We start from the raw sequence: 25,211 nt of genomic DNA on the forward strand, positions 1-25,211 counted from the left end.
GCAGTGGTTAAGAGTTCTGGCCTTGGACAAGTCAGACACAAGGCATATAATCAACAAATACTTGGATATATCAGTACTCCTTCAAATCTATAAAAGACCAAGGAACCAAAGAGAATAAAGGACAGGAAAAGGTAATTCAAAGATTAAACTCAAACACCAAATGAACAGGACAAGATGTTCGTGGGGGGCCAGGTGAAAACAGTCACAAGGATGTAAAGTACAGGATAGGAAATATAGTGAATAACATTGTCATAACTATGTCTGGTGCCAGGTGGGTACTTGTAAAGGATAGGGTTGTCTAACCACTATGCCATACACCTGAGACTAGTAAAAAATAATAATGAATGTAAACTGTAATTGAAAAATAAAAATTGAAAAATAAATATGAACTCGAAAAAAGAAAAATAGAGAGAAATGATGAATGTATGACTACTACAGTGTTATTTTAAGTTTAATATTTCATTTATACCCAAAACAGAATTTATCTTCTTACTTTCCCGGCTTTAAAGAAGCTAACTTATCAATAATAGTTTAACATGTCCTTCTCAGGTGACTAGTTCTCACATCAGAGTATTACCACGTCCAACATTTTCTCATGAACCCGTGATGTACACATAATTTTAAAATTACTTTGATTACTAAAATGTTCTTTGCTAGACATCTCTGTGAATTCATTAAAAATGAAATCTGGAGAACTTCAAAAAAAGGGTGTTCAACCTCCCTAGCGACCAGGGAAGGCAGATGAAACCGAATGCGTCATTTCTCGCACATTGCTGGTAGGAGTTCATTGACGCAAAGGCTTGGAAGGGCAATTCACAACATCTAGTAAGGCTGAAGTTACGCACACTTTACAGTCCAGTAATTCCACACGCGGGCACAGCCCGGAGCACCCCGCCCTTGTGTGCGTGCACCCCTCAAGGATGCTCATCACGCCACTGTGGTGCAGCCACAGAGGGGAAGTGTCATTCACGTCCAGGAGGGATGGCTGGGTAAACTGTGCTACATTCGTACGACTGAATACACACAGCCATTTAAACGGAAGAAATTACAGGAATCAAGCTGGATAAATCTGAAACACGATGTCAATCTTGGAAATTGTTGCAAACACATACATAAGCATGCCCCTATTAAAGTCATGCATCGCATAAAGACTTTTCGGTCAACATATACAACGGTGGTCCCATAAGAGTTTAGGGGAGCTGAAAATTTCCCGTCACCTGGTGACGTCACAGCCATCTAATGTTGTAACACGACCCATTATGACTGCGTTGCCAGTCGTATAAAAGTACTGCACATGCAGTTCAATACAGCACATAATAATAATAAATGACTATTTACTATACTAAACTCTTTATCTATTTATAAAAAAATGTTTGCTGGAAAACAGTGCGCCGTGTTACGCCGGCAGCAGCCTCATTCGTCTCATATTTATCGCGCCTCTGGACTGCAACATTTCCTCCTGGGCTTGATTTAATCTCCTGGCCTTTTGTACAGTAACACGCTGCACAGGTTTGTAGCCCAGGAGCAACAGACGACACCATATATCCTAGGAGTGTAGTAAGTGCCCTGTGATGTTCACACGACGACAGCAGAGCCTGGTGATGCATTTCTCAGAACGTATCCCTGCCGTCAGGCAGCACGTGGCTGCACTTAGACGTTAAAAACCTACAAAATAATTCTGAGCGTGTGTGTAGATAGGTAGCACTGTCTGTGTATATGTGTACCTGTGTAAATGCTGTGTGTGTGTTTAAGGTAAGACAATAAAACACAGACTGCCTCCAAATGTAAGTGTTACATTCTGGGAAGATGGAGAACAAGATAGGCTGTAGGGGCAAAGCTTTAGTTCTATACTTGGGATATTTTATTTCTTAAATAAAAACCTGATGTCACACGGGGAAAATGTGCACATTTGTTAAATGCAGCTGATTATTATTGGGGGTCTGTTATATTATTTTTAAGACAAAAATTCAGAGGCTATAAAAGAAAAAATTGATTCTCTTCAGCCGCATAAAAATTTACACCAGTGAGAGGGAGAGAGCACAGTTAAGAGACAAATGGAAAAAGGAGAAAATATCTGTAATGTGTGTATAACAGACTAGTTAATTCCCTTACCTTATAATGTGGAAATCAATAAGAAGAAAAAAAAGAAACAAAATTTAAAAATTGGCCAAGGGCATGAATATACAATTTACGGTAAATATAACAGGCACATAGGAAAAGCTATTTATCTACATTAGAAAGTTCCAGAGGCCTGGGTCCCGCGCTGGGGCTGGGGCACCAGGCCGGGCGGAAGCGAAACCCGGGCCACCCTCTGGGAGTGATTTGGCGGCATCTCCCGAAACCCCCTTTAGCCTGGGCATTCCATCGCTGGAAGTTTATTCCACAGCAAAGTTTCCTTTCGTGTGCACAGCCTTTTCTATCGAGGTCTCTACAGCAGCACTATTTGTAACAGTGAAAGGTGGACACAACCTGAAAACATGAGCAGAGACCTGCTTGGACCCTCACGGCACAGGTGACAGGGCACTGCAAATGCATGCACGCTCCTACCACATGGTCTCAAAGCATATTACTGATTTTTAAAAGGCACGTGGAGGGAGGTGCTCTGTGCATCTCCAAATGTGCTCTTAACAAGAGACTGACACGCTTACGTGGCTATGTCCGTACATCAACAGATTATTTGCAGAAAAAACTGAGGTGGTTACCTCTCCCGAGGGAAGCCCTGGGGACAAGGGTCTGGAATGGAAAAGACAATCTCTTTGTATCGTATACCCTTTTGCATGTTTAATTTTTAAACTGGTGAGTGTGATACACTTTCAAACTAAAAACTCCCTAAAAAGAGAATAAAAAATCAGGAATATAAATTTGGAGTCTCACACACCTGGACCTCAATTCTGCTCAACACTCACTAGCTGTGTGAGTGTCTGGAGAGTCACCTGTGCAGGTCTCGGGTTTTCTGCTGGGTCAGGTGGGGATTAAACACGGCACTACTGTTTCTATCACCCAGCTGGACATGCGGGTAAGAGGTGCTCTCAAGGTCATTACCATGGGAAGTGGAAGAATCACCTGCCCCTCTCAGATCCAGCGGCCCCGGGCCATTCTCGTCTCACTTCCTGTCCCCGCTCTACCTGCAGAGAATGGCAGGAGCAGGGCCACCGGGCACAGTTAAGCACACCAAGTGTGCAAGGCGTGGTCGGGTGGGGGGAGGGGGGGAGAGTGAGCCCAGCCCTCCCTCTACTTGTCAAACCATTCGCCCAGGTGCAGCTCTGAGTCCAGCAACAGGGGTCACCTATTCTGCTTTATCGGAAAACTGCAGGAGCGAGTGGCAACATCATTTAGAGCAGAGCAGTTTAACCCTCCCTCCTCTTGCCAAGTGAAAAGCAGCCTGGTGCAAAAATCTGGGTGTACACAGACGGGGGGGGGGAGGGGGGGGCATGGTCCAGAAGCAGCCCTGGGGAAACTGGTACAGCCAGCCCATCACTATTTGTCTTCCTGTGTGTCATTTCCCCTAAGCTCACCAAGATGCCCTTCTTATGAGCAGGTGTGGTTTCTGTGGAGTTGACTCCTGACCCTTTGGTCCACCCATATCCACGTGCTAAATCTTGGGCGGTGAGTCAACTATGTGAGGCCACCCCAAGGACTAACCCTGTGTGGGTCCAGGACAGCCATGGGGGGCACCTCCCTCCTCCTCTACTTGCTCCTCAGAGGGGCTCATTCTGAAGAACAGCCCTGCCCCACGGCAGGCTAGGGTCCCCAGGCCTCCAGGGACACAGAGGCCGGGCAGCCCAACAGAAAGCAGAGCCAACAGGGACTGTGGGCCTACTACACTCAGGGTGCTCTCTCGGGCTCTACACTACAGCTGTAAACATGAAAACAGGCCATGTTCCTGGAACAGATACCTAGGTGGCAAGAGACAAGTGGCAAACAAATAAATGAGCAATTTCATGTGACCATGATACATGTTATGAGGCCAATAAAACAGGACAGTGGAGCAGGGGTGCCAGGCAGCGAGCTCTCTCTGCTGCGTCAGATCTGAGGGAAAGGAGGCCATGCGAAGATGCTGGGGTGGGGGGAGAAGGTTCTAGACTGAGATGAACGAAGACCCTGAGGCATGGTTGGGTGTGAGGAGCAGAAAGAAGGCAGATTGGACTGAACACAGGGAAGAAGGGCTGACGGTGGCGCCAGGGAGGCACCAGGGCGAGGTGGTGGAAGACACCACAGGCAACCCCGGAGCCGAGATTTCACCAAGGTCCCAGGAGAAGTCGAGGGAAGGCATCCGAGAGGAGCAGCACTGTGCACTCATTTTAAAAGACCCGTGGGCTGATCTGCTGCCACCGTGCATGATCTCATTCCATTTGTAAAATGCTGTGGGGTTGTCTGATTTATTTTGATTTACAGAAGAGGAAACTGAGGCACAGAGAGATTAAACTAAGGGTCCCAAGGTCAGACAGCTAGAAGGTGGTGGAGCAAGGAATGAGGGATTTAAGCAGTCTGCACTGCCCAGAACCTCCACACTCTAGGCCACCCTGGGATCTAGGGTGAGCTATCTGGGCTCTGTCTGACTCTGGTGACAGGCTGGGTGACTCTGACAAGCTTCTGTATCTTTTGGAGACACAGATTCCTCATCTGTGAAATGCAGGTGGCAGGAGAAACCTCTGGAAGGTATGTGAGCCTCAAAACACATCCCAGGATTGAAAGTCCACAGCCTTAGTACAGGTTGGGCCCAGAGCCAGCCCTCATCCTGGATGCTGAAGGTGACTCCTGGCCAAGGCCTCCCTCAGTGGGTGGCAGCCCCTCTCCCCTCACGTTCTGCCCATCCCAGAAAAGGGAAGGGTCCGCAACCACAGCTCCCACTGGCTCCCATAACTACAACCACACTCACCTCTGCTCCTGGCCCCTAGGGCCACGGCACACACCACACGGGACACACACAGCTGCCCAGGAAGAGGAGGAGAGGCACTGCCAGCAACACTGTGCCCTGCACTGAACGCACATCCCACGGCCTGGCCAGGCTCAGAGAACACACTGAAGTGGGGAGGAGCATAGAGTGGGGGAGGCCCCATCGGCGAAGCAGTTTTCTCTCTTTCCGGGAGCAGCACCTCCTCAAGACAGTGCAAAGGCCCCTGATCAGTGCCACCTGACAGCCACCCCAACAGGGCTTGGCACAGATCCTAGATCCTCAACCAGGGCAGAGGTGAGCCCCCTCTGTTCAGCATCACCCCCTCTCCACAGCTTCTGGGGGCTGCTGGGTCCCCTCTGCGAGGGCACTCTCTCCCCTGGCATGTCGTGCAGGGCACTGCCCACTGAGCTCCAGAAGCAGCACACTCTTCAACAGAACAGATGTCCCCTCTGTTAGTAATGTCCCCTCTCCAGGGCAAGTACTCCCAAAATCCTCGAGCAGGGACACTGAAGGGCAATGACCAAGTCTAGAATCCCTGCAGAGCTGGATAAAGTTCCAGCCTGGCCATGAATGGTGCCAGCAGCATAGTTTTTTTTGGAGCATATGGGAGTAGCAAGGATTCAGACACAGAAACCTGTCCCATGGCCCCTCGTTCCCACAGGGACCTTCACTTCTGCCGACCGAACCTCCTTCCCCTCCAGAACATCTGATGCTCAGCGCTGCGGTGCACCTGGCCTGCAACGGCGATTCTGGAACAAGGAGGTCTCATGGCCTCAGCAGGCAGGGTCCACTCCTGAGTTCCCACCAGAAGCCCAATAGGGTTAGAAACGCTGAAGATGAGAGCAGGAAAAGGGGAGCGCTGCACATGCTGGTATGGGGGACAGGGACAGGCGGGGTCTCTAAAGGAGAAATGAAACCCTAGAAAAGGGAAATTGACCTCTATGCCCTGCATCAGCCTGTCCCCTAGAACAGAGAAGCCAGTAAGAGAGGCCCTTTTGAGCGTGTTTCACATCAGTAAGGCTTTTCAATGAGCCGGTTATATCCAAGACTCTCTTTCAAGTAAAGGTTACGGGTAAGGGGAAAGGAAGAGCAGCTAGGTACTGCTAGGGAAGGTGCAGACCCTCTAGGCTGCATCTCAGGGCCGAGGGCCCAGGGCAGAGCAGGTGGGAATGCTGGCTGGAGAGCTGGCTAATGCTCAGGTTATCAGAAATGGTCCAAAGCCACCTCTGTCCCAGAAGCTGTGGGGCTGGAAGCCCTCTGAGCAGCCCTGTGCCCCCACCAGCTCCCAGGCCCACCCCATTCACACCCAGAGCCCCGGGAGGCCCTGGGAAGACACTGAGCCCCTTCTCAGGCCAGCCCTGCTCTGGTGCACTCAGACCCTCCCAGAGTCAAAAACCCTACAAATGTAGCTCTGCACAAACCAGATCCTCGCTCAAGCACAGGCGTGTACCCCAAAATAAACACTGCAAACAGAAACATGGTAACCGCTACACACACATGCACATACACGCACACATTCCTCAACCCCTCCTCCCCTGCCTCCCACCCCGACTCCCAACATACAGCTTCTGGGGGCTGCTGGACCCCCTCTGCCAGGGCGCTCTCTTCTCCCATCCCGCAGCGCAGGGTACTCCCCACCGGGCTCCTCAACCATCAGCTCGGGCTCCAGCAGAGTTTGTTTGTTAGGTTGAAGGTCCCTGGAGCTACCAGCCAGGGAGCCTGAAGCTTCCAGAGGAGCTGGGAGTGGCTAAGCCAGCCCTGTAGGGATCTCCTCCCAAAGTTGGGTTAAGGGAAGCCCTCTGACCAGCCCCGCCCCGCCCAGCTCCCAGGAAGAACACTTGGGGAGGTGGGCTGTGGGGGAGAGGGCTTCAGGAAAGCACAGGCATGGAGACACAGCCTCATGGGGTGATCCCAGGGGTAGGGGAATGTCCTCGGCAGCCTGTAGCTATGGTCAGGCAGAGGGCAGGGGCTGCTGTCCCAGTGGAGAGCACCCCTGCCCGGCACCCTCACAGTGCTCACTCACCATCCTCATAGCCTGTCCTGGCACATCATCCTGATCTGAGTGACAGGGACTGTCTCCCTGGCCCACCCCACACAAATCCAGGAAACTCCTAGGCCCTCCCCCAGCCATCTGCCTCAGCTGCAGACCTTCTAGGTTCAAGCCCTGAGGCCTTAGCAATTTCAGATCCTCCCAGGACCCAGACCCACGGAGGTGGTGAGAGGGCAAGATGGGGCGGGGCAGGGCCTGGGGACTGAAGAGCCAGTCCAGGGCTTGTTCAGCAGGTCTTGGTTCACCCATACCACCTCTCCAGAGAGCAGTGCCCCGGTAAACAGCATACTCCCTGGGCAGACACCCGAAATCTAACTGAGGGCATGCTAGGGACAAGCCAAGTGCCAGAACCTGGGGTTCTCTGTTACTTGTGCCCAGAAGAACCTGGGGTCACCAGCAGTTCCTCCTTGCTCTTTTAAGAAATCCAATCCTTTCCAAGGAAACCCGGTACCAGAAAAAGGCTCAGAGAAACTGAGGCACAGAGAAGACGCAGGCCCTGAGAAAACGCAGGAGGCCAAGCCACCACAGGGGCCCTGGCTCCACCTGGAGGCCCCACCAATCCTCCTGGCCTCTTCTCGGTGTGTTTTCACCCACCCAGGAGCTGACAGGATGAGGGCCTTGGTACAGGGTACCGGCCACCCCCAGGCACGCTGAAGCCTGGCCAGCTCACCTGGCCCTCCTAGCCTGAGTGTCCAGCTGTTCCAGAAAGAGAACCTTTTCTTCTCACTATTTGGACAGCTGCAGAAATAGTGATGGTGAGAAGAGAATGTCTGATTACTGATGGAGGAGAGAGTGAAGAAAACTGGACCGAAGGGCCTCTGCAGGGGGTGGGCAAGGGTCTGGAGCTGGAGGGGGCCACGGCTGAGCGAGTGAGCCAGGAGGGGCCTTGGGCCGGCCTGACAGGGTGTAGGAAGAGGGACAGCAGGTTGCTCAGCAGCACCACAAAGGGGCAGACAGAGGGGCTTCTGGAGCCAAGCCTGGGACCTGGAAGAAGGGAACAGACAACCAAGAATAAAGGAGGACCCTGCCCGGGTAGCACAGCCGGTCGGAGCACCATCCCCATACACCAAGGTTGCAGGTTCAATCCCTGGTCAGGGCATATACAAGACTCAACCAATGAATGCATCAATAAGTGGAACAACAAATCGATGTTTCTCTCTCTCTCTTCTTCTCTCTCTAAATAAAAGAAATAAAAAATGACAAAAGAGTAAAGGAGGAGACTGAGTCCCCTCTGTATGGAATGGGTTTGGTTACAGGGTGGGGCAAGGACAGACTCTCAGGCCCAGTCCCAAAGCCCATCCGGCCTCACTCCCAAACAGGTCCTGCAGCCCTGTCCTCGGTCCCCTGTGCTGCGTGTCCAGGCTGGTAGTGACACTCAAGGACGGAAGACAAGCAGCAATAGGGCAAAGGTTGGAAGATCTGGACATTACCTCCCTCCCACCCAGGAGCAGAAAGTAGACTTGTAGGGTCAAGACAGACTTTTTCTCCTGTTCCTGCTCTTCTCCATGGTCTCTCTCTCACTCCCCTGCCCTCACCTCCCCACCCCTGTCCCCTCTCCGGGCACCCCATCCTGGTGTCTCCCTGTCCCCATCGCTACCTCCTCCCGCCTGTCTCCCGCCCGTTATGTAAGGGGCCTGAGAACACACAGAGGGAGCTTTGTTGTCAAACCACATCCATACGGAGCCGGGCTCGGCCAGCGCAGCTGTTCCCCATTCCCTCCGCCTTGGCAGGGCTGAGACACCAGGCAGGAAGCCCCCACACGCCTCCATTTTTGGGGTGGGGGTGGGCAAATGCTGGCCCCTGGGCCCCCAGGCAGCCAAATGGGTGGCCAGGGATCAGTCACCATTGCGTCGGACCACAGCAGGAGACCAGCTGGCCCCCAGGACAGAACAAAGCCACAGTGCAAAGCCAGGGTCACAGAGACTGGAGGAGAGCTCTGGGCTAGGAGCAGGGCTGCCCGGTGACAGGCCTAGGAGGGCACAGACCCACGCAGGGCACCATGATCTTGTCCACACACAGATGCATGCCTGTGTTCTCTCACACGACCCATGCACACACTTGTCTGCCCAGGAATATGTCCAAGGAGGTAGGGGAGGCCCCAGGTGCCGCACTGGGCTCACACTCTCAGCCCCACAAAGCCAACCCGGGGGCAGAAGGACAGCTGGGGGGCAGGGGAGGGCAACACTTTCAGAGGATTGTCCCGTATCCCAGTCAGCCACACCCCAGGGACTTTAGCCTCAACAGTCCTAGACGTTTGGGGCCCCAGAGAACAGACAGGAGGGTGAAACCAGGACCTCAGAGAAAGAAACAAGATGGGGACAGGGCAGGGGGTGGATCGGCAGAGACAGGGTCACTCCTTAAGCAGTCCCCTGCCTGAAGAGCTACTCTGCGGCCTTGAACAGCGAGTTCCAGTTACTAAGCGGGTGCCGTGTGCCGGCAGGGCGCCAGGGCCGGGGCTGCGGTGAGCAGTCAGGTCCTGCCCTGCGGGTCTGAGGCCTCTCCCAGCTCTGAGTGTTTATTTCACTTGTGCATCACAATCTTGTGAGGTGAGACAGAGACTAACAGCCCAATGAACAGATGTGATTATGGAAAACCAATAAAGTCGGAGACCTGTCTGAGGTCACACGGCTGGGAGCAGACACAGGGGACACCCTCAAGGGCAACCCCTGCCTGGACACCTGTCCTTCTCTCCAGGGCCTGCGGGTGGACACTCCATTCTCTGCCCTGCACCCTGAGTCACATAAACCACACCGGCCAGCATTTGTGGAGCTCGGGGTTAGGGGGACTGAGGTGTTATCTGAACGCTCTCATCAGGTGTGAAGGCTGCACACCAGGGAGGGGACACACCCTGTCTCCAGGAAGACAGTCACTACCCACAGCACTGCCCCACTACCTGTCTGTGGTGGATGGTTCCTCCCACGCCCCTCTGTGGTTCATCTGGGCTCAGCCGGGCACACAGTCCCCTCATGTCACAGGGGTGGGGAGTGCAGGAGGGAGGACAGTGCCCTGGGCCGTCAGGGAGGGTTCAGAGAACAGAGGCTGGAGTTGGATGCTGAGGACACCCATGGGGGGACAGTGGGAGCGGAGGTGAGCTGGTGAGAGCATGCAGTGTGCCTCCGGGGAAGGGAGGACAGTCTCACTGGAGCCAGATGGGCGCTTTCACATATAAAACTTTATTTATCTTATTTTTTTAATCGTCACCCAAGGATATTTTTCCATTGCTTTTTCAGAGAGAGTGGAAGGGAGAGAAACATCGATCGATGTAAGAGAAACACATCGATTGGTTGCCTCCACCATGGGCCCCAATGGGGGCCAGGGATTGAGTCTGCAACCAAGACACACGCCCCGGCCCAAATCGAACCCAGGGCCCTTCAGCCCACAGGCAGACGCTCCAACCACTGAACCAGACTGGCTAGGGCACACATACAAAACTTTAAAACCAGAAATCCTCTGTCCCACTTTCGTATGAAATTGATGTAAAAACCCAATGTCTAAGGAATAAAGGTGGAGTTGTTTGGGTTGAAGCAAGAACAGGGTGAACCCCTCCTCCCTAGCCCTCACTCCTGAGAGGACCCCTGAGAGAGGGTCCCACCTCCAGGGAGCCTTTCTTGGCCAAAATAAGGAAAGGACTGATGTCGGGACAGGAGGTGAAGTTAGGACCAGTCTGTGCAAGGACTTGAGGGTGGGCTGGGGAGGGGTGACAGGAGCAGAAATGTGACCCACTGACCACAGAGTGGGCAGAGGGGGGCATGCCCTCATAGGGTAGACTCTGCCCATCCCCACCTGGGGCTCCTGCCTGCCCCTCCAGGGTCTGAAGGGAAGCGGGAAGGCCCTTCTCTGACAAACAGCTCACCTGTCCAAAGGGAGGCTCTTGTCCCTTTGCCCCAGGGAAAGGGGAAGGGAAGCAGGGACACAGTGAAGACAATCAGGAACCCGAGCTCCATCTTCCATTCATTCATCAAACAAATATTTATTGAGTTGTTACTAGCTAGACACAGGCACAGAGAAGAGCAATAGCAGTGAACACGACAGACAGGTTCCTGGAGCTCAGACTAACGCCCTGGAATCTCAGGGAGGAAAATGCCTTCGAAGTTCCCAAGCCCATTCCACACCACAAATGCACCCCTCGATGCTTGCATCTCCTCAGAGTGTCCCTTTCAAAGTCACCAGTCTGCGCTTGAACTTCTGCAGTGATCCGGAGCTTGCCCCTCCTCTGGCAGAAGCAGGCTCCTGACATCTCCAGGTGCCCACAGTGAGGACCCTGCTGGTGTCCCTGCCCGATTCGTGGAGACAGAACCCGAGGCAAGGGAGGCAGGAGGGCGTTCAATGCACTGTTGCAAAGCGCAAGCTATTTTATATCAAGACCAAAAATGAAGTTTTATCTTGAGTTCCGCTTGTTCTGAGTCAGCTGCTCGAGACCAAAGAAAACAAGTTGGCTCTGTTTTCACCTGTCGGAGCTGTCGGGTCCCTCAGCCTTTGCCACCATGAGTACCCGCTCAGTTCCTTCCCATGACCCTGGAGCAGAGGGTCCCCAGTGCACCCCACCAGCCCCACTTCTCTCCTGCTGTCTCTTCTACCTGGGCCTCCCCCTTCTGACCTGAGCAAGCTCTAAGGGCAGAAGGGAAGTTCACCCCTGGACTGAGAAGTGGGTCTCGAAGAAGCCCCTCGGGCCTTGAGAGGCACAGAGCGAAGGTACCCCAGTCTGGCAGGCATCTGGGAATGCCAGACACCCGGAGCGGCCACCTTGGCCGTTAGACCCCACAGGGCACCCCTTCCCAACCTGTTGCCCTGGTTGCTGGATGAGGCCCTGCAGCCCTGTGGGTGGCAGCCTCGCTGCCTTTCCAAAAGCACTGGAGAGGCAGGCAGGCCACATGGAAGCAATTACCACTGGGAAAGCGGAGAGGTGGGGGCTGGGATGAGCCGAGGGGGATGAGGGAGGGGAACCGCCCTGCTCAGCTGAAAGGGCTGGCCTCCGGGGATGGGGTTCCTGGAAGAGCAGGCAGAGATGTGGGGTTCAGGGCAGCACATAGAGCTCCAGGCTGGAAATCAGGAGGGCTTGTGGTCCCTCTTTGTCACCAAGACACCCTGACCTCAAGCATACCCCCTCACACCTCTGAGCCTCAGCTGCTTCATGGATCACAGGACAGGGTGAGATGAGCTCGGGGAGCAATGGGAACTGGGCTGGAAAGTGCGGGATTTGGAAACACGCCTGGATATGAGTCCCCGCTCAGCCGCTTACGAGCTGCGTGACCTTGGCCAAGCCGTCTAATCTTCCCGAGCCTCCACCTCCTCTTTATAAACGGCTTACAATAGGGGCTGCGTGAGGCCTACACGGCGTGATGGAAGTGTCGCGTGCATCTTTCTTTAGTTTATTGGGCCAGGCTTTTAATTAGTGCTTGATTGATAAATAGTAACTCCTTTGGCATCTGCTAAGTCCCTTTTTATGGCAAGGACAGGTGTTGACAGAGGACGCACAGGCAGAGGACACAGGACAGACTGCGGGCACAGGGAGCAACGCTGCAACCCTGGGACCGCACCGTGGAGGAGGGCTGGGAGCCGAGGCGGAAATGACAGTGTGCTGGCCCAGCCCCCTGCTAACTGGTGTCTGTCCTCCTTCTCGCCACCAGCACCCAGCCCAAAGCCCCCGGCCCACCCGGCTTTGAGGTGAAGCTACAGGCCAAAGGGGGACTGTCCGTCAACCGCAGCTGCTCTGGCTCTGCGGCCAGGCCCTCCTCGCACTCGCGGCCCGGCGGCCACCGAGGGCCTCTGCAACCTGCACCTCCTCAGCCCTAGCAGCAGCCTCCTCCCTGCCGGGCTGTGGGCAGAAGCAGGGCTTCAGGCTCTGGAGCAACCACTCAGCTTTCTGCAGGGCGGCTTGGAGGGCGTGGAGGGGGCAGAGACAGGGCTGAAGGCCTCCTGGCCCCAGGCAAGGGGCCAGGGCTAAAAGGAAACCTGCAGCTCTGGACATCTATGTCCTCCTCAGCGTGGAAAACCCCCTTGGCAGAGCTCAGCCCCTGCTGGGCTTGGAGGAACCAATCTGAAACCCGAGGCACCTGGCTGTGGCCCAAGCAGCACACTGCTGCTTTCACTTGTTGCTACACTTGACCACTTCCTCCATCTGTAAGATAAAAAGCGTCATACATGCACGCACACACGCACATGTGTGTGCGCATACATGCACACATATATGCACACATACACGTGCACACACATATACATGCTCACACACATACACACATATACACACGGACACATATATACATGCATACACACATATACACATACACACATATAAACACATACGCATATACACGTATGCACATATACACACACATACACATATACACACGGATGCACACAGGCACACACACACATACATGCGCTCACATTCACACACAGGGAATGGGTAGGGGTAAGGCATGATTCTGAGGCCAGGCCCCTCATTCAGGGGCACTCAACACTCCTGCAGGAGAGGGGACTAATGACCACGGCCACCAAAACCTGCCTACACTAGTCATTTCCCCAGGCAACGAAAAGCTTCAGGTCAAGGCCCTGAGTCCTGAGAAGGAAGGAGGACCCTGTGGCCAGCTAGCGCTGCAGGGAAGTCTAACCACAGGGCCACTGAGGGGTCAGGAAGGAGGGTACAGGTCCTGTAAGATCTCTGGGGTCCCACCCCTCACCCCCTGACAGCCCTGCTCTCCAGTGCCCTGCTTCCACCTCAGAGGGCCTGGGAGTTTAGCCAGGCTCTGGTGACAGCCTTGGTCGCACTCTGTAAATCTGGCCCTGGGATGCTCAGGCACTGAAGATCCAGAGGGTCCCTTTCAGGATAGAACCGACGGGCTGGAACCATGCTTTGGTATCATTCTGAGGTAGAGTGACCCTTCCCCTGGATGGAGGGAGCAAACCTTGGAGCCACTCTGAGAGGTAGAAGTCATAGCTCCACAGGGGCAGCCTCTCAGAAGAGAGACCCAGACACTGTCCGGATAGGGCCCGGGTGGGCACCCGATGCAGGGCCGAGCCAGACCCATGGGTTAACTGTGGAATGACCACAGGTTTAGCTGGAGCACAGGAGTGGGTCTGGCCTCTCTGCCCCTGCAGGTGAAGGGGGCATCACTTCCAGGACTTGTTACAACTCCAGAAAGGAGCAGATTTTCAGTTCTACCCAGAACACTGGACCCTACGAGTCTAAAAGGGCTCGGGAGGTGGAGGGGCCAAGGAACTGCTTCTGAGGAGTGGGGAGGGAGTCACTGCTTTGGGACAGGAGGGGGGAGGGAGGGAAGGCAGCCCCGAAGACATCACTGGCCCCCTGAGTCTGGGCCTCCACTCACAGGGAGGGGGCCCTGCTGTCCTGAGCCCACTCCCCAGCTACAGATGTCTCTCAGCCCACTGCCCAAGCAGGCAACTCTCACCTTCCTCTCCTAAATTCTCCTTCCATCTAAACTCCCCTCCCAACCCCTGTCAATTTGGACTCTGAGGGGCCGGCCTCAACGGTGGCTCTCCTCAACTGTCTGCTGGCCCATGGGACAGCCTAAGCTCTCCCACCCAGCACACGGATGCTGAGGGGCAAAACACGAAGAGCACTCAGAGTGGAGACAGGAGCAGAGCAGGGAGCACGTCAGAGGGACCTGGGCCACCTCGGTTTGCGCAGGGGGATTTCAGACCACCTCCCAGCAAAGAGAAAAAGGCCCAGAAGTTAATTTCTAGGCCCAAACAGCTAGCACCTCCCAGGCACCCTCTCTAGAATTATGGGGCAACTTTGAAGAGACAGTGTGGGAGAAACATTACTAATGGCACACACAGACCTCTTCCTCTGTTTGGGCACCTTTCAAAGCACTTATCACAAACCGACTTATTTAAAACTTCCCTGGGCACATGCCCGGGTCTAGAGGAGGCAGGCTGAGGAGCACAGCTCAGAAGAGAGCAGCACTGGTCTGTGCCTCTGTGACAGCCTAGCCCATGCCAGGTCCGTTCCCAAGGCTCTGAGAGGACCAATCAGCCTGAACTTGGCTTCCACACCGTGCCTCCCTCCGGCGGTAAAAAGCACAGGCTTCCCTGAGAGGGCTGTGGGGGTGCCAGCCTGTGGGTGGCCATGAGGTCAGACATGCACAGTGAGCAACCCAACAATGCCTACACCCCAGCCTTCAGGAAGGACCCCCAAAGCCAGGCCTTCGGGACCCAGAGGAAGCAGCAGATCAGGCCTCCAATGGCCCAGAGGAGCCTACCCCAAGACGGGGGATGCAGGGACAGTACTAGTCCTGGCAGACATGTTGGCAGCTCTGAGCTGGGCTGGCCAGCTGGGAGGTAGGTCCTTGCTGGCAAGGGCCCCAGGGGGTCACCCAGAACAGACAGCTGAGCCAGGGGTTCTGCAGCGCAGCAGCACCCCACCTTTTTCCCAATCCCGGCCCACCCTACTGCCCACCACCCAGGGAGCTCTGAGCACAGTGGCCTTGGCCCAAAGACCCCCCACAACGTGGACCGAGGGTCCTGGGCACAACCAGCCTGAAGCTAGTAACCTCTACCGTGGGACCGATTCTGCTTGGCGACCTTGCGCCTCTGCACACAGATGGACCCAGCAAAGCATGTCACCTCCAGCAAAGCCAGCCCACGGGTCTGATGGGCTTGATGGGGCAATTGTGAGACAAACCGTGGCTCCGAGGATGCTGAGGGTGCGGCGCCTCCAGCCTGGGCGCAGGCTGAGGGCTGGAAACTTTGCGGTTAAGAGGACCGTCCCGTTTGCTCCCTCCGAGAGACCAAGGGAGAGGCTTCCCGCGAAAATCTGGGAAGGGATTCCGGGCTTTGGCCGCCCACCCGGTCCCCGCTGGCTGCGCCCACGTGCCGGCCCGACCCCTCCCGGCTCCAGCGCCCCCGTCCCCGCGGGCCCCAGGCGCGTACTCACCCGGGAGGGTGGGGCGGGGCCGGCGGGCGGCTCCGTGCGGCTGCGATCCGCTAGGCGCGCGGCGGGCGCACGGGCGGGCGCTGCGCTCGGCGGGTCCCAGTCCGGGCGCGGGGCCGGGCTGCGAGTGGGCCAGCCTGCGGGAGGCGGGGGCCGGGCGGGGCAGGGCCCCGCGGGGCGGGGACGCTCCGGACACGCGTGCGCACAGGGCCGGGCGCGGGCGGGAGCGGGCGGGCCCGGGAGGAAGGGCGGGGGAGGAGGGGCGGGAGGAAGGGCTGGGCGATAGCGCGGGCGGCGGGCGGCGGGCGGCGGTGTAGTGGGGGCGCGGAGGCCCGGGCGGGGGCGCGGGAGAGGCGCGGAGCCGCCGGGACGGCTCCTGGGTGCGTGTGCCGCGCGGCCTCCGCGCACCCTCCCGGGAACAGTGCGCCCCCAACAAAGGGTTCTTGGCTCCCACGCGGCGAGCCCGTCCTCCCTCACTCGGGAAAGGGAGGCAGGAAGACGAGGCCTTGTTCCCAGAGGCCCGCCCCTAGTGCACGCCGGCCAAGCGCCCTGGCCCTGGTCTGGACCTGCCGTCCCCGAGGGTTCCCTCTGCACCCCTCTTTTGCACACCCTATCTTGGCCCGCAGGCGGCTTCTCAGTTTCTGTTCCTCGGAGCAGGGGAAGGCGCCAGGCATCCTGTCTCCAGGGGAAACCCAGCAGGCCCCTGACCCCAGTTCATTGGGCCCATACATCCCCAAATTCAACCTGGGAACCACTCAGGCTGAAAGACGACAGCCCCAGGGGTCATCCATAGGACAAACCACAGTCCCCAAGACACTGTCATAGGGGAACAGTGTTTACTCAACCCCTGGTGTGAACATCCTGGTGCTGAAGGCTCCAGAGGCAAGTGTAAGACCCAGCCCCTGCCTGGGAGAAGCTTATGGTCCACAGAGAAGGCCCACCAGGGACTCCCATTGAAGAGAGGCAGGGCAGGATGTGACTGTGATGAGTGGGCGACAGTGAGTGCGAAGGGGTTCAGAAAAGCACCTGCTCAAGACTCACTTCAGCAGAAACCGAAACCCCAGCCCTTATCTGTTTAGAACAGAACCCAGAAGCTCTTCTCTTCTTGAAAAAAGTGCAGAAGGCGAGTGGGCCCTTCCACAGGGGACTGTGCCATCCTAAGTCACGTCTTACGTGGTTTTTCTTCATTTCACCAATGTATTTGTTATGTTGGGATGGTATCTTTGGCATTGTCAGTCAAGCATTCATTCAACAAGTATTTATTTCCTATCAGCTCCAGGGGGGCTGGAACTAAGCTAGGTAGAAAGAGCACAGTGACTAAAGTCCTTGCCCTTAGCAGGTCCAGAGGAAGAGGGAAGATCCTCACTGCTTTACAGGTGGGAAAGCTAGCCCAAAGCAACTAAGGGTATCTGACGGGGCTGAACGGAGAATCAGCCCAGCTTCTAAATGCTGCTAACTCTTGGATGAACTAGATCTACACAGTTTCTACACAGCAGTTCTTGCTATGAACCACATTGTCTTTACTCTGCCAGGGAGGAGAACTGAAGGGCCAACTTTTCCTTCTGAAGACCTGAAGTACAACTCTGCCTCTATCACTAAATAGCTTTAGTCCCCTCGCTAGGGAAAAAAAATGGAAATAACTGCTATTCAAAGGGATACGGTTGGTACTCAGTTAGGCAATGGATGGGAATTGCTTGGAAAGTATGATGTGTTATAGCAGTGCAAGCTGTTATTACGAAGGTGGATCCATCCTCTAACCAATAAGCCCTATTTAGGTCTCCCCCATCCCTCACCCCACACAGAGGTTATCCCAAGCCTGGTTAGTGGGTGCCCAGAACCTAACTGTAATTCTGACTCCTCCCTTTAGGCCACAATGTGCTTACTCATGATCTTTCCCCTCCAGTTTCTGAATGGCACAGCCAGATGCTTAGCTAGCTGCCTAGGAGCCGTATCATCTATGGTGCAGGAGGAAGGAATTCCGGTGCTTTTCAATTCCAGGCACTGGGTTCTGGAGCCTGACCCAGCTCCATTGCACCACTTTGGCCCATTTGCACAATACTGTGAGCTCCTCAGCAGGAAGCAATGTGCTGGGGCAAGCAGGGCTTTGGCTCCTGGGGACTGTTCCTCTCAGAGGCTAGGTGTGCCAAGGGTGGGTCAAGACAACCTGAGGATCAGCTGTCTGGGTCCCAGTCCTCTTCTGAGCTGTGCTGCCTCCGTTCCCATTTCCTCTGCCTCTGTTGACTTCTGAATCTGTCTCTGCTGTGGAGGAAGTGGAAGACACCTCTGCCGGGGGGTGGGGAGCAGGGGGAGGAGACGAAGTTGCAAGGTGCATGGGAAGGGCAGGTACATCTACAGCCTGGAAGCCCTGGTCCAGAGGCTCCTCCCTGGCAGGCAGTAGGTTTGGGTAGGAGGCGTGGAGCCACTTGACAAGTGTGCCTGGCAGGCTTTTGGCTCCCATGCCTCACATGTGCCACGTTAGCATCCTGCCCACCAGGAGGAGGGAACAGCAAGATGCTGTTTGAGGAAGAAATAAACCCAATCCAGCATCTCAGACGCTTTTAAAAATAGCAACTCCAGGATGGTATTTCAGCTCCTATTTTTATCAGATTTGTATGGCTGGACCATGGAGCCGAGCTGTTCCCAGGGTTCTCAATAGCAGGGACATCACTGTTGTAGTCTTAGAAACCTGCCTGCTGGCCCAGGCTAAAATGCATTCCAGGAACCTCTGGGCTGGGAGAGATCCCAGAAGTCACTGCACCCAGCCCGTGTCTCTATTTAGGGCCACGATCAATTCACCACAGAGAGTTTATGGCTTGCTTTTCGCCTTGGAGTCTCTCGGTTGCCATGACTCCACTGCACAATCTAGGATTACACGGCCTTCTAGTTCAGGAAGTGCTTTTTAATATCTAGCCCAAATCTCTCTGGTGACATCCTTTTTGGCGTTTTTTCATGTCAGGAAAATAGCAACTAGCATTCACTGTGTGATCACTGTGTCCACAAAACCCTCATGTAAACCTCACAGAGCCCTTCGGGGTGAGCACGGGCACTGCTCCCGGCTCAGCAGTCGCGGGGCTCGAGCAGGTTCATCCTTGGCTCTGGTGCAGCGTCTATGCCGGGACCGCCGGGCCACGCTGCCGCTCAGGGGGAGCGGAGAGAGGCCGGTAGGGAACCTGGTAGTGAAGGGGGCCAAACGTTTGGCCTTTTGGGATTCTGATTTTAAGCTGGTAATTGAGAAACAGAAGACTCAGAGAGAACTTTGATCCTTCCCCCTTTCCTGCCCAAGAGGTTCAGATGGAAAATCCTTCATCAGGAAGGAAGTCCTAGGATGCTCCTCTTAGCCTGGTCTGATAAGGATGGTAAATAGGAGGGCTTCAGGCAGGGGCCTGTTAGCTGGACACCCTTGTGTCCCATTGTTTCTGAGCTGCCTAGGAGTCTGCCCTCCCTTGTGCTCAGCTCTTCCTCAACTATCCGAAAAAGGCCCATTCTCAGCTCTGAAATCTTAGACCCCAATACCTCCCTTTTCTCCTCTGTCCAAAGTGTCATGTATACCCGATGACGCTTCACTGTCTTTGGAATTTTCATGCTTATGTGAATTCCCCATGTGCACGTTATTAAAATTTCATTTTCTCCTGTTAATCTGTCTCTCTAATTTGATTAGCCCAGCTAGAAGAATTTAGCAAGTGGGAGGAAAAGTATACACACACACACACACACACACACATTAGCATTGACTTTCATTTCTTCATCATGATCCTGAAGGAAAAACTGGCCAGCGTGCTAACTGCCTGTGTGCGCCCCATGCTCTCAGAAGCTAAATTCTGGGTCCCAGCCATGTTGAGCCCCGGGGCCCCTCACTGCTGGGCCTTTGCTGTGCTGGCCATGTGGCCATCAAGTTTTAGCCCAGGCTTCTCTCAGCATAAGCTCCCATAGCCCCCTCTGCTTTTTTCAGGTACTCACCACTCTTGTAATTACTTTATAATTAATGTCTCACTAAATTGTAAGCTCCAAGTGAGCTTTATCTCCAGATCCTTGCTAAAAAAAAGGAGGGTGAATGTTCAAAACCTATTTATTGAGTTGAAACACTTTAAACAGAATCAGTCTACGCTTAGTTTTTAGCAGCGGTTAAAACAGTGGCATCAGCCCTGGCCGGGCAGCTCAGTTGGTTCGAGCATCGTCCTGACACGCCAAGGTTGTAGATACAGTCCCCGGTCAGGGCACATGTGAGAATCAGCCAATGAATGCATATATAACTGGAACAGCAACTGATGCTTCTTCCCCCCCCCCCCAGAATCAATTAAAAAAAACAAAAAAACTCCGTAGCTTCAAGTTTATATAGATTTCAGAATCCAATGTAATTTTGATAATAATAATAGAACATAGAGCTGAGTGAGGACATTTAAAACACAACAGCCCTTAATTATCACCATCTTCTTATTTGAAAAAGGGCATTTTAACATTATTTAACATGTTTGGAATAAAGACTTAGTCCTGCCTGCCCTGGCCAGTGGGGCCTAGTTGGTCTCATACACCAGAAGGTGGCAGTTCAATTCCAGGTCAGGGCACATACTCAGGTTTTGGGTTCCATCCCCAGCTGGGGTGCATGTGGGAGGCAACCGATTGATGTTTCTCTCCCTCTCTCTCCCTTCCTCTCTCCGAAATAAAAAAAAAAAGATTTAGTCCTTCCTGAGAAGGAAGGGTTAGCACACCTATGTCAACCTATTCAGAAATAAAATAGATATATTACAATGTTTGGATATAGAAGTATTACAAGAGAAACATTTTCAAGTATTATTTTGTATGTAATCATTTCTTGATTTCTCAATATGGAGATCTGTATTCCACAGAGACAGTCAAAGTGGAGCTTGAATGTCCAACTCATTTCAAAAATGTTATTTTTCTGTTTCATGAGGGAATGTTGACAAACATAGAACACTCAGCAATTTTGTTCTATGAGGAAACTTTTGGGCAAACTGAGAGGAGCCAAAGAACAGCAGCAGCCAAGCTGCCAGCGGCTCCCTTCCTTCTCCGACCAAGCCAGGAAGAAGCGGGCCAAGGACTGGGGGCTGGCGGCCAGCGCGGAGCCCTCCAGGATGCTCTGGGAAGGGCGCATCTGCCACCGCTCCAGCAGGCAGGGACACAGGCACGTACACTGAAATCACGCCATTCGACGGCCCTCTTTCCAGCAGAGGACAGATGGATCGCCCTGCCAGAGGAGCTGGTATGCAAGTCTTCCAAGGTGGGGCTCAGGAATCCTGGGCCTTGCTCGGCAAGCTCTCAGGGGAGGCGAGATGTTGGGTTTTGCTAAGTGGCACTGCAGCAAAGGAACGACTACAGGTGGTGACAAGGGCAAGTGGCCGTGTCTCAGACGGAGAGTCTGCAGAATCTATTTCATGGCCCACCACACCTAAGCAGCTGTTTAATGGAGTGAAAGTAACACTGTGGGCAGTGACATTTGTGGGCAGTGACACTGGCCACGGGTGGGGTTTCTGGGGGCAGCAGGTTGGACTCTGGTCTTGTCCAGAGCAGTTTCCAGCTTGCAGACTGCTCCTTCCCTGGCTCTTGGTCACTCCCACTGCAGGCGCTGGGGAAGAAGCGAGCCTGGCCCCTCTGTAAAAGCAGAGGGTCCTGACACATAAGCACCAGCCCTATCTCCCAGAATGACAGGGCATGGGCTGGGGGTAGGGTGGGGGGGGGCAATACCAGGCCTCCCTCTGGAATAGCCCTCACCTACTGTCTTGTCCTGGGCTGTCCCATCCCTTGGACCATGCTTCTGGAGGTACCATGGATCTTCCTGCTTCCATTGTCTAGTCTCCCTGTAGTTCCAGCCCATGCAAGACTTGGTGGAAATTTGATGGGTGACTGAGCAAACCTGTGGAGACCTGGGACAGATGGGGCCAGGGAGAGGCGGGGAATGCCTTCACAGGGCACTGGTCCAGGGAGATGGAGGCCTGTCCCAGGGGGCTCCGCTGTCTTCCTCTGGTCCAGGATGAGCCGCCTATCAGTCTATTCCAAGCATACCACCTCTGCGTGAAGCCAGATGAGACCCCTGTTGAGAACTGGATCTTTCAAGAAGAAAAGATTCCCTCCACTCTGGAAGGAGGAGCCTCTCTGGGTCAGCATCCTCTCCAATCCTCTTGGCATTTATCTTCATGACAGTTCAGAGGGGTCTCCTCTTCAGACCTCCCCACATGTATTTCTTACACATGGAGAAAAGACAAGCCAGGGTTCCCTTCCAAGCCGGCTGGTCCCACTGCTGTCACCTCCACCTGATGGGGAAAGCAGGTGCCCAGCCCAGTCACATCTCCCCTCTAAGGCAGCCCTGGCAGCCTCCCCACTCTCAATGCCTTATTCCATTTAGACTGTCCCGCTGGAGACACACTGGGTGGGCCAGGGGGCCGAGTACTGTCAGGATCCAATGCATACTGTGTCTCCCTAGAGTAACTCTACACCTGACTCTCCCACATACCTGCTTTCAAAGTAGCTTCCATGAGCTGTCTGTTTTCACTCCTATGTTCACCTGTCTGCCCCGCTAGCCAGAGGGTAAGAGCTTTGCATTAGTCATTGTGTTCCCAACCCCTAGGATACTGTCCGGCTTACAAGCCAATCAACAAGTCATGGTTTATGATAAAGCTTCCTGATCACACCTGACACAGCAGGTTACGTCATGATCCTCTCTCCTCCCCCCTTTACAGCCCAGTAGGCTCAGAGCACCTCAGGTCTTGTCCGATGTTATGGGCAAATATCGGCTCCAAAGAGACTTCTGGCCGTTTGCTCAGCATTCCCCAGTATCGAGGGCAGTGCCTCGCCTATAGTACATGCTTAATAAACACCTGATGCATAAATGAATGGAGCTTGGCTGTAAGTCCAGGTCTCCTGGTTCTTGATCCAGGGGATGCAGAGTAAGAGCTGCCCACTCCTCTGCTTTATGCTTCCCTCTTACCACTTAGCAAAACCCAACATCCTGCCTCCCCTCAGAGCTTCCCGAGCAAGACTCGGGCTCTGTCAGCCACACTCGACAAACTGGCACACGCCAGCCCCTCTGGCATTGCGATATCCTGGTCTCCTGTGAAGAGAGTGCCATATGCACTTAATCATGTGCCTCCAGCATGCATGCCCTGTCCCTGCTCTGCTGGAGCAGTGGCAGAGGTCACCCTTCCCAGGTAAGCCTCTGTCTGCTCCTCACAGGCCATCAGCCTGCAGTCCCTTCTGAAGTCCCTTCCTGGCCTCGAGATTCCAGGAGCAGGGGCCTCTGACGCTGGTGCCTCCTTGGACCTGAGCCCGTCAGGGCGGCTGTATACCACCACGCTCACATCACTTCGCCCTTGCTGGTGCACTGTTTGCGAGTTTGTTTCATCTTCCTGCCTAGATAATAAACTCAAGGCCAGGGACTCACTGACCAAATAACAGAGGCGAAGGCAGGCTTTTGGGGGCTTGCATCGCCCAATTCCTTACAACTCTCCCACTTCCAGGCGGCAATCCTTCATCCTTGTCAAGTTTATCAGCAGGGTTGACTCATCCCTTGAGGGCGACCTCAGTGCTGGGAATGGAGAGGAAGTGCCATCAAAAAATTCTAAAGATTATTTCCAGAGAGTTTTCATATCTGCTTTTTTAGGGGCACTCCCAGACACATGGACCTAGAAAGCCATTAGGCAGGAAGGAGTGGACGTGGCAGTAGAATCGGGAAAACAAAAAGGGAGAGGCAGTGAGATTCAGGACACGGAAATGGGCGAGGATGGGTGTGCAGGATTTGGAGACAGGCCTGGCAGCCATCCAGGTTAGCTGAAGCCACCCCCCACCCCCCTTCCCGGGGCTGGTCTCTCTTCTCAAGATCTCCCAGGTGGCACCGTCAGTCCACACCAAATGAGACCAATACTTTATTCACATACTAGAAGTAAGCCAGTACAAAGCACATGTAAAAAATTAACCTGGTACTAAAACCTCCCCCACCCCCCCGCAGTCCCACTATCTGTGTTCTCTGGACAGCCCCAGGAGACTCAGCTTTTCTGGGCCTCCTGCAGGAGCTTGAGCAGGGGGTCATCCGCCCTGAGGGCAAAGGTGAGGGTGCGCTGCTGGTAGTGCTCGGGGTCCCGCTCCAGATTCTCAATCACCTCTGCCAGAAGGTGAGCCCGCTCCACCCCCGAGCCAGGTGCCTCGAAGCCCAGGGCGGTGAAGTGCACGTGCAGGTGGTAGTAGGAGGGCAGGTAGTGCAGGTACACGCGGAGGCGGTCCCCCTTCACCTGGTATCGCCGCAGGATGGCTTCCTGGCGAGAAGGAAGTGGTGGGAAAGGGGTCACTGTGCTGCCCTCGAACCAGCACCAGACCCTCCTCCTGCCCTAACCCCAGACCAGCCTCTGGACATCCAATAAAAACCCTTCACATAGCCCTCTGCCCGCTCTATGCTTCAGGTCCCTGCCTTCCTCTCTAGGGAATCAGCAAATGCAGGTGACAGCAGCCAAGCTGAGGCTCTTTCTCCCAAATGAAGGGGACCGTGGCTGGGATCAGGGTTCCCCACTTCAACCTGGATAAAACATCTGCTTCCTCAAACAGCTGCTGCTAGAAATTTAGAAAATCCCGGTGCCTAAGGACACGTCCCACAGACCCAGGCTGGGAAGGTTTGTAAATACTCAGAGCACTAAGTGGGTAGGAGGAAACCTGTTCCCTCTCTCAGTCTGCAGCAGAGTGAAGCTCAGAAACGATGGGCGCAGGGCTGAGCCCGGGCCTTAGTGCAAGAACAGGATGGGGCCGGGCTCCTGGCGGGAGGGTAAAGCCTGGCTTTGGCCCTGGCTCCCTTGGCCCCCACCTTGCTCAGGGGTAGGGCTTTTTCTTTTCTTTTAAATTACAATTTTATTTTTCATAATAGGTCTTTTTTTTTCATCATTACCAGAGGACATGTTCATTAATTTTTAGAGAGAAGGGAAAGGGGGGAGAGGGAGAGAAACATCAATGTGAGAGAGAAACATCATTTGTTGCCTCCCTCATGCGCCCTGACCAGGGCTAGGGATCGAACCCTCAACCTAGATATGTGCCCTCCAGGAATCAAACCCTTGACCTTTTGGTGTAGCGGACAATGCTCAACCAGCTGAACGACACCAGCCAGGGCAGGAGGAGGGTTTTTTCTATCAAATCCCTTTTCTGGAGTCTCCAAGGCTTGGAGTTAAAAGGAGACACTGGTTTCCACTGTGGGCAAATGCCTGAGGTTAGAGGTGAAGAGAAAAACCTAGGGCCTCAGTGGGTTCGGAATACAACCCAGAATGCATTTTTTATTTGGCACTCACGACAGGGATCTCTGCAGCAGGGTGAGACCTGCGCCAGGCCACCCAAAGGCTTCCTTGGAGAAGCAGGGTGAGGCCACCAGAGCTGCCAGAGCAGGT

The 25,211-nt window shown here is 54.3% G+C and overlaps 2 protein-coding genes across 12 annotated transcripts in view; both read right to left on the reverse strand.

The window, feature by feature from the left end:
- The window catches only part of ST3GAL4 (ST3 beta-galactoside alpha-2,3-sialyltransferase 4), a 39,292-nt gene extending 23,335 nt beyond the window's left edge, over positions 1-15,957 (reverse strand). For 2 of the 11 annotated variants that reach the window (XM_081122437.1, XM_081122448.1), the window contains exon 1: positions 4,880-4,982. Coding sequence is in view for 3 of the 11 variants with exons in the window: in XM_081122443.1 (XP_080978569.1) it covers positions 6,461-6,511 (51 nt within the window). In the remaining 8 variants the exon portion in view is untranslated. Of the gene's footprint in view, positions 1-4,879; positions 4,989-6,460; positions 6,634-15,843 lie in introns of those variants that run through there. The other 9 variants (XM_081122441.1, XM_081122449.1, XM_081122438.1 and 6 more) reach the window with 9 other exon arrangements.
- A 7,744-nt stretch (positions 15,958-23,701) lies between these two features.
- Positions 23,702-25,211, reverse strand: part of DCPS (decapping enzyme, scavenger) — a 34,173-nt gene continuing 32,663 nt past the window's right edge. The window contains exon 6 of the mRNA XM_081122453.1: positions 23,702-24,101. Coding sequence (XP_080978579.1) covers positions 23,835-24,101 — 267 coding nt within the window. The 3' untranslated portion in view covers positions 23,702-23,834. The remainder of the gene's footprint in view (positions 24,102-25,211) is intronic.

Source organism: Miniopterus schreibersii (assembly GCF_964146895.1).
Source record: "Miniopterus schreibersii genome assembly, chromosome: 20".
In the NCBI taxonomy this organism is placed as follows: Eukaryota; Metazoa; Chordata; class Mammalia; order Chiroptera; family Miniopteridae; genus Miniopterus; species Miniopterus schreibersii.